The sequence below is a fragment of the Mytilus galloprovincialis genome, chromosome 1 (genome assembly GCF_965363235.1).
Source record: "Mytilus galloprovincialis chromosome 1, xbMytGall1.hap1.1, whole genome shotgun sequence".
NCBI lineage: Eukaryota > Metazoa > Mollusca > Bivalvia > Mytilida > Mytilidae > Mytilus > Mytilus galloprovincialis.
In genome coordinates, this window is record NC_134838.1 from 124819102 (window position 1) to 124836033 (window position 16932).

At 33.5% G+C, this 16932-nt stretch overlaps 2 protein-coding genes across 5 annotated transcripts in view; one reads left to right on the plus strand and one right to left on the minus strand.

Annotated features, from left to right (window-relative positions):
• Positions 1-307: 307 nt before the first annotated feature.
• Positions 308-11209, minus strand: LOC143057527 (E3 ubiquitin-protein ligase RNF170-like). The gene is made up of 6 exons (XM_076230842.1): positions 11118-11209; positions 6078-6209; positions 5000-5190; positions 4385-4461; positions 1375-1494; positions 308-933 (listed from the first exon to the last, which is right to left on the minus strand). The coding sequence occupies exons 2-6, from the start codon at positions 6194-6196 to the stop codon at positions 658-660; spliced, it is 783 nt and encodes a 260-aa protein (XP_076086957.1). The 5' UTR covers positions 6197-6209; positions 11118-11209; the 3' UTR covers positions 308-657.
• Positions 11201-16932, plus strand: part of LOC143057497 (protein Hook homolog 3-like) — a 35454-nt gene continuing 29722 nt past the window's right edge. For all 4 annotated transcript variants that reach the window (XM_076230809.1, XM_076230816.1, XM_076230823.1 and 1 more), the window contains exons 1-6: positions 11201-11319; positions 13187-13272; positions 13852-13924; positions 14291-14341; positions 14956-15007; positions 15169-15317. In XM_076230809.1, the coding sequence (XP_076086924.1) occupies positions 11281-11319; positions 13187-13272; positions 13852-13924; positions 14291-14341; positions 14956-15007; positions 15169-15317 (450 nt within the window). In that variant the 5' untranslated portion in view covers positions 11201-11280. The remainder of the gene's footprint in view (positions 11320-13186; positions 13273-13851; positions 13925-14290; positions 14342-14955; positions 15008-15168; positions 15318-16932) is intronic.

The window sequence follows — 16932 nt, forward strand, 5'->3', positions numbered from 1 at the left end:
TTTGGGACAATATTTTGTCTGTGAAATAATGTATGTGACAATAAAATTTAATTATGAATTTCTGTCCATGACAATATTTCACCATGAAGAATCCTAATTCATAAAGTTATATGAATGTTTCTGGAATCTTTAAAATATTGTTCTTCAAATTATGTGTCAACCCTTGAAATGTTGCATCAAATAATTCTCATCTATAGTACACAAGCATGCCGTATGCACATTTTTAAATTCATAACTGAAAATATTTGTATTTAACAAGTATTTTGTATATAAACTATATATCATCAAAAAATATTTTACCAAAAGCTAATTTTAAAATTGTATTTATAAATTATTGAAGTCAAATATGTTTAATTTATGTGTAGTATTACATTACAGCGTTTAGATTAATTGTATATTAAGTAAAGTACTGACAATCACTTGTAATATATGTTTGTTATTATCAATATAATATTCACAAGACAAAATTTGATGACACTCCATCCATCTATGAAATAATGTAGACAAAATTTTGTATTTCTCTTTTTTCACATTTTACAAAGATAGAGACAGGTATTATCTTGGTGGGCAATATTTTATAGGAAAATATTTTGCTTTACAAAAATACAGGATAAGAAAATAATAATTCTAGTTATCTCTCTTCCTTTGCAATTTTAGTTAGTTCACTCCAGCTGCTCTATTTTGAACAAACTGTCGATATATCAATGTCACATAAATAGCTAGCAATAAAATAATGAAGAAATCGTCAAGAAATCCTAAGACACCAAACACAGCTTCTGGTATTATGTCTAAAGGTGAAATAAAATAAAATAAGGCAGCGAGAAAACACACAATCACACGTAAACGAAACATCCAAATTAATCCTCCAACCGTGAAAAATTCATTGTAAGTGTGTCTTAGTAATGTTGGAAGGTCTCTTATATAGTCCATCAACTGGAAATAGAATAGTAAATACATGTTATTCTGGGTATAGCTCTGATGTGAAGAGAGTTTATACATATACAGTAACATCATCAGCAACATTCATTTACTGTGATATTGGTTTTAAGAACATCAACTCTAAATATTTCATTTGTTGATTCAAACTTGTAGTCTAATTCACTAACCAATGATTTATGCCAAATTAATAACTTTTTTTAAAAATAAATTTATTTGATGTCAAGTTTTTTTGGGTCCCCCCCTCCCCCCCCATTTTATTAATTATTTTTTGTGATAGTTTTTTTTTTATATACATATAATCATATGCAAAACTTTTATCATGGGCTTTCATATTTGTTAATTGGTAGATGTTGTAAAGCGCTCAGGGTAATTTTAATATATAATGTGCTGTTATATATAAATAGCTAATGTATAATAATTATCAATTGAACTTACAGGTCGAGGAGCACCAGAAAATCGTCTATTATATTCATTAACTCGTGTTGATACATTTCTCTTTTCTTCTGTTTCGTTATTATTTTCTTCTGGCGTAAAATTCACCAACAGAAGTGTTACCTGAAAATATATCAAGTAATAAAATCCTCAAATATTCATGAATTTGACAACATAATTTGGGAAAAAAAAGGTATATTTAAGGGCTCATCTGCATCATATGTGACCCATTATTGATCACAATTCTAATGATTTTATTTTATGCTTTCATACCTACAATTGGTCACATGTCTAACAGTAATTACACTTAATTAAATATGTGATCTTTTATGACAGGATAAATAAACAAGGTGTAATTAGAATAATCATAAGTGAGTTGAGCTAGCCATTCAGAAATTTGATGACAAAAGGTATATGAACATTTATACTGCACTCGTTCTATTTGAGCAGTCAAAATGTGTTGACCGTATATTTCTATGTCATATACAGTCACTGACCAGATATCACTTTTCCTCATGAATATTTAAATAGAAATTGTCGAAATTATATTTAATTATTCATACGACCTTGTTTCCAATGTAAACAACGATGCGTTTAATGACTCAAACTTGTTTCTTTTACAATTTTTGGGAAAACATATTTCACTTATTAATATTTTTTATTTGCAACCTATAAATCATTATGTTTATGTTTATTGTTGATATTTTAGTCTGTTAACAAATTCGTTCACCATTGATTTTGGTTTTCAACAGGTAATGATGTACATTTCATCGTGTTGTATATTTTTCCGCCTGTTTGATATGAGGCCTTTTTAAAGGGGAATTTTTCCCAATATTTAAATCAAATAAATAACATTAACACACTAAACAACAATTGAAAATGTTTTTTTAGATCGCAGTATAAAGACAATAATAGTGCATTGACTTGACATATCAACGATATAAGGATTCGGCCAGAAACGGGGAAAATGCTCGGCACAGCTTCGCACTTCCCCATTTCTAAGCCTCATCCTTATATCGTTGATATGTCAAGTCAATGCATTATTATTGTCTATGAGTCTAAACAAAGCAGTTAGAGTATATGCTTGTCCTTGACCTTTAGTGAGGAACATGAAACGAGATTTTGAAAGTCTTCTAACACAGTACTTTTTAAATCACATATTTACATACCATAACTGTTTTTACTGCCAGCAGAAAATAAGACAAGAACAATACAGTTTTGCTTAAATCTGTTTCATTTAGACTTTGTTAGATAGTTGTCTTATTGGCATTTATACCATAACTCCATATTCTATATCTAAAGTGGTTCAAAAATCTTAATTTTCAAAAAAATTGAATTCAGAATCAGATGGTTCTGTTTGTAGTTTTATTTGGGTCTAAGCTTGCAAGGATCCCATATACCAAATATAGTTATTCTATTTCTCATAATATATTACGAGGGAAATTCACACACCAGTTTGTATAGGCAGTTCTGAACAATGGAGATGTGGTCAATCATACTAGACATATGATGGATTGAAACCTTATAACATAAGGCATCTGTATACAAGGTAAGAAGCATTTCAAAGTCTTCTATCCTCTGAAATATAAAGCCCTATACAAATTGTTTACACTGATAACACTGCCAGATAAGTATACATCTGCTTCCATTCTGCAACTTTTGTCGCAAACAAGACAAAGCCATGCAAAAAATAAAATTTAACAATCAGTGACCATCATTTCTTTTAATATGTGAGAAATATTTAACCCTGATTCTATAACAAACACAGTCAAACAAACTATAATAAGAAGAGAAGGGTCACTGAGGAATTTTTCACCTGAAGATTTTATGTGACAAAATGAGCTGTGTCGGATGGAACCTTTCAAAACAGACCAACACATGAAAAATTCGTCTGATTTTGATTTGAATGTTCATAAATCTGACAATGAAAGTCTTACTCATATACATAGATACTTCCGCCACTTGCATAAGATCGATTTCTATCCAGTCTTACTCATATACATAGATACTTCGGCCACTTGCTTAAGATCGATTTCTATCCAGTCTTACTCATATACATGGATACTTCCGCCACTTGCAGAAGATCGATTTCTATCCAGTCTTACTCATATACATAGAGACTTCCGCCACTTGCATAAGATCGATTTCTATCCAGTCTTACTCATATACATGGATACTTCGGCCACTTGCATAAGATCGATTTCTATCCAGTCTTACTCATATACATGGATACTTCCGCCACTTGCATAAGATCGATTTCTATCCAGTCTTACTCATATACATAGATACTTCCGCCACTTGCATAAGATCGATTTCTATCCAGTCTTACTCATATACATAGATACTTCGGCCACTTGCATAAGATCAATTTCTATCCAGTCTTACTCATATACATAGATACTTTGGCCACTTGCATAAGATCGATTTCTATCCAGTCTTACTCATATACATAGATACTTCCGCCACTTGCATAAGATCGATTTCTATCCAGTCTTACTCATATACATAGATACTTCCGCCACTTGTATAAGATCGATTTCTATCCAGTCTTACTCATATACATAGATACTTCCGCCACTTGCATAAGATCGATTTCTATCCAGTCTTACTAATATACACAGATACTTCCGCCACTTGCATAAGATCGATTTCTATCCAAGGCAGCTCAAATCAAGGAGATATAAGCTCATGAAAAGAGACAACCTTAAGTCTATAGATGAAATCATGAAAGCATTATGACAATTCAGCGTTTTAAAAAAAAGAATCATGAACCTTTAACCTTAAAGTGAAACCTTGAACTACATTCAGATCTTAATTTTATAGTAAGGAACCTTTATCTTTATAGGTTAGAAATTCTTTGACCTTTACTAACTGAAAGTACAGAGAATAAGAGACTTTTTTTTAAACTCATCCTTGTGTTTTAGCTGAATTGAAATTGAAATGGTGTAAAAAGTTTATCTAAGAGCTGTTTACGTACAGCCAAGAGCCATTATAGAGTAAACTGATATTTTACCTGTTGTCTACAGACAGGACAAGCTATAGCTCCCAACCATCTACTACCATGCTGCCAATATGTAACTATACAAATACCTGAAAATAATAAAACAGTTTCTTACAAGTTATCACTCCCAACCAACTACTATCTTGCTGCCAATTTGTAACTATAAAACATAAATTCTATTCAATACTGTACATTTGCTGTGTCAACAGCAGGTAACATAACTTTACATTTTTACTGTCGAACAGCAGTTTCACATAACTTTACATTTGTTCTGTCAACAGAGGTTTTACTCATTGTTGAAGGCCTTATGTTGACCTATAGTTGTTAATGTCTGTGTCATCTGGTCTCTTGTCGAGAGTTGTCTCATTGGCAATCATACCACATTTTCTATTATGTTATATTTGTACTGTCAACTGCAGTTCACAAAATTGCACATTTGTACTAGCAACAGCCATTCCCATAACTGTACATTTTTACTGTCAACAGCAGTTCCCATAACAGAACATTTGTACTGTCAAAAGCAGTTAACAAAACACATAGCTCTATATTTGTACTGTAAAAAGCAGGTCACATAATTGTAAATTTTTCCTATGAACAGCAAAGCAGTTACTGGTAGCCTATTCTTACCACAGAAACAATGGCCACAATTTGTTTCTACGCCATACTCAGCATTATTTAGACAGATTGGACAGGTAGCACTCCCGTCATTGGCATTACGCCTGGGAAGTTGTTGTGGATGATCATGTCCAATTACCTCCCTTGTAGCAGTGACACTGGCAGCACTGTCCGGATGAATTCTCAATAAACCTTGTCTTTGACTGAAAAATCATACTTTATTAAATTGTTATATCTTAACTTTGAAATATGAACAGATGAGTTTTTGTCTACCTTTGTTTTCAACTGTTGAAAAGTAGCTTCACTTTGGAGAAGACATTACGAAGTTGTAAAACTTGTGTCTTATCTGTTGTGGGGTTTTTTTTAGTTTTGGTCCAAATATATATAATATGTTTCTTCAATTATGCTTGATGATATAATTGATACATCCCCTGGCACTCTGTACAAGAGGCATCAGATTTAAGGTCCCCATCCTGAAATGACTTGCTGCACATTTATACTTCCCCATGGCCAAACAAATGTCCCATTTAAGCAAAGGTTTTATTAACCGTGAGAGTTGACCATAGGATTACATATTTATATGCCTTATGATTTTTCTAGACATATATTTCTTTTGACAATTATTTCAATCTATCTTTACAGTTACTTCCTTTAACTATATGTTTTACAGTTACTTCCTTTAACTATATGTTTTTTCCAAAAATTTAGATAAATGTGTCTTTTGGTTAACAATAAATTCCATCGCTTATATTAAGACCTTGGGTACTTCCCATGAAATTATTTTTATGCCTGCAACAGGTGCATTAAGTGTACCTTTGACCCTCTTTCTGTCCATCCGTCCAATTCAGGTTCACACTTTAACTTAAGTTTTCCTCATCAAAATTATGTTATTTTGTAAGTCAATATCTGTTCTATATACTGCATTTATTGATCAAAATTAAAACGTCTTTCAACAAAACCTCCTCTTAATCTCAGCAGGTAACAACACGGTGGTCACTCATCTTAATATCAGCAGGTATGTAATTATTGGTAACAAACATGGTGGTCATTCATCTTAATGTCATCAGATACTTGACCAGTGGTAACTCACCTTAATCTGATCAGGTACATGACCAGTGGTACTATAAGGGCAAGAAGAACAATAAATGCATATATCAATTCATCACCAATGCCTTCTACCATTGTAGCTCTTCTAAAATATCCACCCATCAAAACTAGAAATCTAGGGGGGAAAAAGTAAAAAATGATTTCAAATAGTTTGAAGGTAAATGTAGAAGTTTATCAATGATTTTAAATGATACATGCCTAGCTCAAGTGTTATTATTTCCAAGTCTTTCACACGTACTTAAGCTTTCTAATGTATTGGCAAAGTACAACTGGAAACACTGTTTGAAGTTTATTTCAAATTTAAACCTACATGGCATTTCTTAAACATTCACTGATAAAAACCTGACAATTTTCCCCTGTTCTTTCAGTAATTGATAACATTTTAACCCATTTGAGAGACTGGTTCTCATCTCCTCCTGTAAGTATTACCTTTGTTAAAGATATTTCAAAAATAATTGCTCAACACAGATTCCCAAACTGTTCCAGGACATTGCTGGTTAATATAATCCTATCATATAAGTTTCATAAAATTTTGGTAAGAATTGTACACATGAGAGAGCTTACGATGCAATTTTCCATAAAATCAAAGTTTCCAAGGGGCATAACTCTTTTACAAATGATTGATCAGCACTGATTTTCCAACATATCCAATTTCATTGCCATTATTTAACAATGATATACATCTAAGGTCGTGTTCTCATTGACCAAAACTCGGTGTTGTGTTAGTGTAATTCACACGTTTACTAAACACAATTACGTTCCCATTGATAAAACTCAATGTTGACATGTAGCTTAATTAACCCTTTCCTCCATGGATTTTTTTTTTTTTAATATACTTAATTCGCATAGGATTTTTTTCAGTTAAAAAAAAATCATCAGTTACAAAGTGTTAATGCATTGTGAAAACCAATATTTCATCAATGAAATTCAAGTCAGATAATTCTCATGAATATCAAATTTCATATTGGATACAATTTTTTTTAAGTCTGATGCAGACATTTTGTAGTCAAAGCATTTCAACTGAGGTACTTCACAGGCGCCAAAAGGCGTCATTATGGAGTAAAGGGGGTGGCGTCAAAAGGCGTCATTATGGAGGAAAGCGTTAAATCATGTTTTGTCTACATGCAGTCGATAGTCAATGTAGTACTTGTGTGGTTCAATGTAAGCAAAACAAGGTATTTAGAACATGCATTTTACCATGTATATTTAAAGAAGAAACAATTATTCATGTAGTTTTTTCACCAAATTATTTATCTAACTCGATATATTAATTGGTTTGTGATATAAAAAAATACTTTCAAGAAGCCTTATTAGGGAGCAACAATTTAACTACATGCGGGAAGGGGGTAATGGTTCTTATGTTTGACACAGAATTTTTTCACGCATTGCACGAACATTTTTTTTTAGTTTTTCAAAGCTATCAATCAAATGATTTTGTTCAAAATATTACACCTGAAGGTATGGGGAAAATCTGGATTCAGAAATTGTTTTTCCTAATTAAACAGAATATTTTTTTCATCAATTTTAGAATCTGAATATATTTTATGAAGAAAAAAAATTTTTTAGTTGATTGGTCATTCCCTGAACCCCTAATCTAGAATCAGAGCATCATCATTGCCAAACACATAATTCATTAGAACACCTTTTTTCGAACGATCAATGTTTGGAACCCCATGCCTTTATCCGCCTCTGGTAATGGAGACATCTTTGGTATCTTTAAAATAGGTGCAAATCATCAAAATGGCTTCAATCACTGCTAGAAAAGTTGTCCAAGAAATATTAATTCCATTCTATGTAATGAACATTTAAATGACATATCTGTTCAAATCAATTTTTCCAAGGGGCATAAGTTGATCTGTCACCGTTATAGAACTTGTCCGAGATATTGCTGATATCAAACTATAGTATTAGCTTTATAACCAGGTGCTCCGCAGGGTGCACCTTTATACGACCACAGAGGTCGAACCCTGAACAGTTGGGTCAAGTATGGACACTATGCGAGGACATTCAAGGTCTATACAGCTCTGAATTTTGATTGTGATCAAATTCTTGACACAAAACAAATGTAAAGATCTTCCAAATCTATTATGCAATATTGTGCAATTAAAGATTTCTTCTTCAAACTTTTCAAAAATTTGGAATTTGGGAGAAAAAATTGAAAACTACCACCCCCCTTTTTGGGAATAAGTCCAAAACCTGACATTTCTTTATAAATAATTTACAAGTAGTGTAAGGGAGGTAAATAAGAACATACTCAACATTGTATGTTAACTGTTTTTGAATTACCTTTTTTCCCCCCTTTTTCCAAAACATTTTGAACCATAACCCCCAAAGTCATTACTAACCATCCCTTCGTGGTATTTAAACTTGTGGTATAATTTCAGAGAGATTCATACACTTAAACACTAGTTATTGTTTGAAAACTACAAAAATGCTTATTTTGGGCCCCTTTTGGCCCCTAATTCCTAAACTATTGGGACCATAACCCCCAAAATCAATCCCATCCTTCCTTTAGTGGTATTGAACCTTCTGGTAAAAATTAATAGAGATCCATTCACTAAATCTAAAGTTATTGTCCAGAAATCCTATTTTCCCCTTTTTTTTGCCCCTGATTCCCCTTTTTTAGCCCCTCATGGATTTTTCTAGCATTCCACAGGGTCCGGTTTTCGGACCCATTCCCAACGGCAAAAACCCTACATTTTTCCCAATTTTGGGAGCAAAATTCCCAAATGATCACAAAATTCATTTCCATCTTTATTATTAATGACAGAGATGTTTATTTTATTCAACCGCTAGCTTTATGTCAAAAATCGCCAACAAGTAATGTGTAAATCCAAGTTGAAACATATTGAACATTTTTAGACAAACAACATTGACAAACAATGGCTGCCATAAATAAACAGGAAGTGTGGGAAAATACTAACACCAGATCAAATCGGGAAACGGACAAGTATATAATTCCGGGTTTGTCAATCAAAAACAGTAAATAAAAAAATTAAAAGAACCAAACATGTGACAGCCGACTTAGCAACACTAAAATTGAAAACTATATAAAAAAAGAAAATAGAAACAGAATATATTTTATACAGAATTCAAAATATTTCAGTTCACAAATTTTCAAGTCAAAATCAAAAAAAAATGTAACAATCCTGAAGAAGTTAGAACTCATTATTTTGATACTCAAATGTCATGTTGTTATATTTAAAAACAAAGAAGGTGTAGTCCTTACTTTATTTTCACCAACAAAAAAATGTTTAATGAATTAAACACGCTAAAACTAACATCTGGTATATTGGTTGTTTTTCCCAATCTCATTGAAAACCACGTTAAAAAATTCCCAAAACTGGCCAGGGTCCTTTTTCCCAAAATACCCAGATAAAACCCTGCCCCTAATTCTAAAAATTTTTAAGCCAAAACCCCCCACCCCCTCAAAGTCATTACTAACCATCCCTACATGGTATGGAAACTTGTGGTATAATTTCAGAGAGATTCATACACTTAAACACTAGTTATTGTTTGAAAACTACAAAAATGCTTACTTTGGGCCCTTTTTTGGTCCCTAATTCCTAAACTATTGGAACCATAACCCCCAAATTCAATCCCAACCTTTCTTTAGTGGTGTTGAACCTTCTGGTAAAAATTTATTCACTAAATCTTAAGTTTATGTCTGGAAACTAAATGCGTCTTCAGATGACACAGATGACACCATGATACCTTTATACAACGCAAAAATCAATGAAAAATTTGTTTGCAGTCGTATAAAAATCTGGCAAGAATTGTACCTGTGAGAGTGCTAACAAGACCAGATAGACAGGGGAGACAGATGCACTCAAAGGTGTGAGCAGGGGACAAAAAGTGGTCACACATTTCAACAAATTTGATTTCTTTACTCTGACCAGATTTGGCTGCAAATGAAACATTTCGAACAATAAAACAACACTGTATTTAAACAACATATTAAATGTCAGACGGAAGAAGTCAAGGGATAACTACATGTATATGTCTATACCAAGTGTCAACCTTCTTGGAAACAGAATAGACAACTTTCGAGTTCGATGAATTTCTGTCAAAAACTTTGGTTTTAGTGAACTTTATTCATACACATCACACATTCCTGCACACTGACGATCACTCAGATGCTTGGTGAACATTAATAGTGCCCTGATACAGGAGATCCCCTCTATCCGTCATAAAGGCGCGCATAATTAACAAGTCTTTTCTAGTGACGGACAAACTCGAAAGTGGTCTATTAGTAGTTTTAATTCCACCTAATGTAAGAATCCTGGAGTCGATTTCACAAAAAAAACTTACGACTAAGATTGGTCTTAAGTCATGAACAAATCTGTATACTTACGATAAATCTTAGTCGTAAGTTTTTTTGTGAAATCGACTCCAGGGTTTTGATTGGTTGATAGCCAATTTTTTTCACAAATTTACTGTTATCAAATGAATATCGTTCATTTTTAACGCCGTCAGGGTATATGCAAAAAAGGATATGCCTTTTTTACCCTCTCTGCTGTGGTATTTGCCAAAAAATACTTTATCCGACTGGACGCTTGTAACGTCACGATCATCAATGCGTTTTTGAACTTTAACATTCGGTGTAATTAAACAGATATAGCATGTTCTTGAGGGGTATTTGTGAAAAATACCAGTCGAGAGAATGTTAAATTTTGCGAGCCATAAGGCGAGGGAAATTCATTCTCAAGACTGGTATTTTTCGCAAAAACCCCTCTGACTCTGTAACATGATATATCATATGTTTAAAATACCGCTACCTCATGAACACTGATTCTTTAAAATAAATGTAAAAATATATGTCATACAATTTGGATGTTGGAAAAATAGGTCCTAACCTCAGTCCTGTTGAATAACCTGACCAAATGAAGAAATAAAACTTGACACTTCTGTCAGTTCTGACACTGACAGTGACACTGAACTTGATTACGTCGTTTGAAAGAAACAAGTGGTTTGGAAGAACATGCTTAACTTTGTGTTGCGTTCAAAAAAATAATTTACAAACCTTAGAATTAATCGTCATCACTTAAAACCTGCATTAATCATCAATATTTTTATCGCAAGCAGAAGAAAAACAAAACGAAACCGGAAGCGGAAGTTACGAGTTGCAGCCCTTGGTTGAACTATTTACTGTTTTTGACAGAACTGGGGCGTAAAAAAACAGGAAAATGAATCGTGAAGAAGTCTGCGATAGCTTAATTATTTGGGTATTTATTGATTTTGATGTACACGTTTGCGTGTGTTACCCATAAATATTTCATGTGTTCATTAATTGTAGCACAAAATCTAATATCAGATTCAGCTATTCGCAAATCTGCCATTTTTTTGTAAGTTATAAAATTTCTACATGCATTATAATTTAATGCAAAGTGTTAGTGCCATGTAATCAGGTGTGATAAAATGCTCAAACTTAACTGGGACTCACTGTAAGAGAATTTATCTATATACATGTATTTAACACCTTATTGCTATTTGTCCGCCTTAAGGTTCATCATAACAAATGGACAAATATGGCCATATTTTCACCTCAAAAACTATTCTGTGTACAGAATTACCTGTGCTGTTTGGAATGTTTTAATGCCTAGCATCCACTAGATATATAAAAGTTAAATGCATTTTGTGTTAAAGAAAGATAAAATCACTGACTCACTGACTCAGATGAACTCTTTAACTCACCTGTAGTTGTGAAGATACCTTTTGTCCATGTCAATTAAGGACAATCAAAACAATACAAACCGGTTTTTTACCTGAGGGAGCATCTCATAGTTGTACCACAACTTAGTTAATTTTCAGACCTTTTGCATGAAGGAAAAAAATGCATATCAAAATCCAAAAAAGATTTTATCTTTCTGAAACTCAAAATGCATTTAACTTTAATTTTATTATATCTAGTGAATGCCAGGCATTAAAACTTTTCCAACTTCACAGGTAAGTCTGTACTCAGAGTAATTTTTGACATGTAAATACAGCCACATTTGTCCGTTTGTTATGATGAACCTTAAATTAACATCGCAAAGGTTCCCGTAAAATTTTGACATCAGCCACATCACAAATGAAAATATTTGACACCACAATGGTAAAGTCATTGTTGTATGACATCCAAAGTTCAATCAGCCCAGATACGGGGGTCAAGCAGAACAGATCTTCAAATAGCAATAAAATGTATTAAAAAGGAATCCTGTTGCTTTCTAGTCCCTTATCACTATTTGGAAATCTGCAACCCTTGACACTAGAATCAGTGCCTTTTGAACAATTGACATCATACAACAACTCTTTTCCTTTATGGCATCAGATATTTTCTAGTATGACATCAAAATTTTATGGCAGCCTTTGTGATGTCCAGTAATGGTGGACAGAAGTTGCCGCAAAATTTTGACTTCACAAAATAAAATGGCTGATGTCACAAAAGAAAAGTTATTTTTGTATGATGATAATAGTTCAAGTGTAGCAGATCCTCAAATAGCTAAAAGGTCTATAGAAATATTTACACAATTGGGTGTAAAGCTGAGCTGTGACAATATGGCCCTAGATCTGTCTGAAGAATCCTCTGATGACATCACATGATTCAAATCAAATGTGAAGAAAATGCTCCAACCTAAATGTGAATCCCTGTATTTAGCTGAACATTGTTTCTTATAAAAATCTAGTGATCCTTCATTTATTGAAGATTATATGTGGGGGTTGACTTCAAAAACTGATTTATAATTCAAATTAAAAAGAAAATTACATCCATAGGTCACCTGAGATCCTTAAACATTAAGCAAAACCAAAACTTCATAGCAAGCTTTACAAGGTCCTAACAAACTTTAAAACAATATTCATTTGTAAGCCTTGTATTTTGTACTAGTTTTAAAGGAAGGTATACTATAAAATGCAACTTGATTTGTTAGAAACATTGATTGAATGACCTTTTATTGTCTACAAAGGTAATTATTGAATATACACTAAACAGTAATGAAAAGTTACATTCTTTCTTGTTGAAAATTTTATCAAACAAATGTAAACAATTCTATGGTGGAATATACAGTGATATTATTAAACTGATATATATAAAATTCCTATTAATTATTTCAGATGCAGACATTTGAGGTAGAGGCATCATGTAATTCAGCAGGTGATCTGAGTGATGGTGTGGCTATGTCTCAAGTTCTTCATCAAATGTGAGTATTATTGTGATCTGATTAACGATGTGGCTATGAAGTTCCTTTTTCTTCCAAAAGCAATTACATGTATTTCATGAAAAAATGATGAATGTTGTTAGTAATATAAGATGATCAAGTAAATGTAATGAATTCCTTATGTCTCACAAATATTATAAAACATGAAATTTAAAAAAAATGTTTTGTGATGGCTTTACATTAATTACTAGATTTCTTTTGCAGAAAACTAAAATCAACAAAATGTAACTTTTGCTAAAACCACATAAAATTGATACCCACAAGTAAAAGTACTTTTACTGTTTTACAGTATTAAGAGGTGATACATACTTGTTATTGTGCAATATGTTTACTCATTTATACATCACAACAACCTTTTGTAGCAATGACATTTTTTCACATTATGTTTAAGGTAATTAATAATAAAGTAAAACATAATTGCAGAACATAAACTGAAAGGCAATTACATGTGAATGCTGTGGTTCAGGCATTATAGGAGAAATGCACTATTCAATAATATATTAATTTAAAGGGCATGAATTTAGATGATATACAATGTGAACAAAAATTTATTTTCTGTAGAGCACCAGATTATTTCGATGAGAGCTGGTTGACAAAGATAAAACCTGATGTCTCAACAAACTGGAGGCTGAAGGTAAGTAAAAATGTACATAATAGATCAATACATCTGAAACATGGACATAAATATAAGAAGACATGGTATGAGTGTCAATGTGACAACTCTCCTTCCAATCACAATTTGTGAAAGTAAACCTTTATAGGTCAAAGTACGGCTTTCAACGTGGAGTCTCAGCTCACACTGAACAGCAAGCTATTAAAGGGAATCAAAAGTGACTAGTGTAAAACCATTCAAACATGAAATCATACATGTATTTAGAAATTATTCACTCGAAGAAGCATATAATAATTCTGAGACTTATCCTTTTGCAGTTAGTGAAAAAAATAAGTTCATGTGTAAATAGGAATTACAAGTGAGGACTTTGTATATTTTTTATTTTAGGTCAGTAACCTTAAGAAGATCCTTAAAGGAATTTTAGAGTTCAATGTGGAGGTGAGTTTAATTGTAGATTTCTGGACGTCATTTTTAATTTAAACTTTTAAATGTGAGAAAACAGATACATCTCTAGATTCAGACAATACATGTATGTATTAAGGATTTTTCCACTTTAAATTGGCAGAAGAAGCTGTTCCTCTATAAGAATGAAGAATTCCTTCTCTGTTTCTGCAGTGCAATGTTTTAAAAAATCTTCTTTCTCCCCATTTTCACAGTCCTCTGAACATAGAAAATGATAGTGTGGATGGGGCATCCTTGTACTGGGGACACATTCTTGTTTATATAATGTTTTAATGTTGTATGCCTACTTGCTGAGCAAAAATTACACAAGTAGGTTAAAGGAACATAAAACATTGATTGATAAAAAAATGTTATAGCATATTTAAAAAATACCTATATTGTCTAAATACTCAGAGGGTCTGACCTTGATAACCAAATATACTCATATGGTCATAACCATATCATATGGTGCAGAAAATATGCATAAATCATAAGTTTGGTAATTTAATCATTAATTACTGCTGCAAAGTTTAGTATAGTTTCAGTTTTCCCTTTAAATAATAGAAAGAATGGATGTATGATAACTATGAATGTAATAATATATTTTCTAGATACTTGGAATAGAGATCCAGGATTTCCAGATGCCTAATGTTAATGATATTGGTAAGTTGATTTTTTTAACCATATATATAATGACGACAATATAAAAAAAATAGATTCTTTTGACAAAAAGTATATTTTACAAAATTGTCATATCTTTCCACTCTACATGTTAATGTTTTACTAAAAAGTTTATTGTCAACTAAGATGTTACTTTATTTCAGGTGAACACTGTAACACGTCAGAGCTGTCCCGCTTGTTACAGTTGATACTGGGGTGTGCAGTAAACTGTGCTGACAAACAAGAATATATACAGAGAATTATGTCCATGGAGGTCTCTGTCCAACAGGTTGTAATGAATGCCATACAAGAGGTAGGTTTTACTCAAAATAATGTATTCAAAGATTATCAATTGTTTTTCAAACAAGAGCCTGTTTCTCAGTGTAATTGACAGTCTTGATCTAAGATGTGGCTGAGCAGCACCCTATCAACAGTCTCATTGACAGTCTTGATCTTTAATGTGGCCTAGAAGCACCCTATCAACAGTCTCATTGACAGTCTTGATCTGAGATGTAGCCTAGAAGCACCCTATCAACAGTCTCATCTACAGTCTTGATCTGAGATGTGGCCGAGAAGTACCCTATCAACAGTCTCATTGACAGTCTTGATCTGAAATGTGGCCTAGAAGCACCCTATCAACAGTCTCATTGACAGTCTTGATCTGAGATGTGGCCTAGAAGCACCCTATCAACAGTCTCATTGACAGTTTGATCTGAGATGTGGCCGAGAAGTACCCTCTCAACAGTCTCATTGACAGTGTTCATCTGAGATGTGGCCGAGAAGTACCCTATCAACAGTCTCATCGACAGTCTTGATCTGAGATGTGGCAGAGAAGCACCCTATCAAAAGTCTCATTGACAGTCTTGATCTGAGATGTGACCGAGAAGCACCCTATCAACAGTCTCATTGACAGTCTTGATCTGAAATGTGGCCTAGAAGCACCCTATCAACAGTCTCATTGACAGTCTTGATCTGAAATGTGGCCGTGAAGCACCCTATCAACAGTCTCATTGACAGTCTTGATCTGAAATGTGGCCTAGAAGCACCCTATCAACAGTCTCATTGACAGTCTTGATCTGAAATGTGGCCGTGAAGCACCCTATCAACAGTCTCATTGACAGTCTTGATCTGAGATGTGGCCGAGAAGTACCCTATCAACAGTCTCATTGACAGTGTTGATCTGAGATGTGGCAGAGAAGCACCCTATCAACAGTCTCATTGACAGTCTTGATCTGAAATGTGGCCGAGAAGCACCCTATCAACAGTCTCATTGACAGTCTTGATCTGAGATGTGGCCGAGAAGCACCCTATCAACAGTCTCATTGACAGTCTTTCTAAGATGTGGCAGAGAAGCACCCTATCAACAGTCTCATTGACAGTCTTGATCTGAGATGTGGCCGAGAAGTACCCTATCAACAGTCTCATCGACAGTCTTGATCTGAGATGTGGCAGAGAAGCACCCTATCAACAGTCTCATTGACAGTCTTGATCTGAGATATGGCCTAGAAGCACCCTATCAACAGTCTCATTGACAGTCTTGATCTGAGATGTGGCCGAGAAGCACCCTATCAACAGTCTCATTGACAGTCTTGATCTGAGATGTGGCCGAGAAGCACCCTATCAACAGTCTCATTGACAGTCTTGATCTGAGATGTGGCCGAGAAGCACCCTATCAACAGTCTCATTGACAGTCTTGATCTGAGATGTAGCCTAGAAGCACCCTACAGTTTGATCTGAAATGTGACCAAGAAGCACCCTATCAACAGTCTCATTGACAGTCTTGATCTCAGATGTGGCAGAGAAGCACCCTATCAACAGTCTCATTGACAGTCTTGATCTGAAATGTGACCGAGAAGCACCCTATCAACAGTCTCATTGACAGTCTTGATCTGAGATGTGGCCGAGAAGCACCCTATCAACAGTCTCAT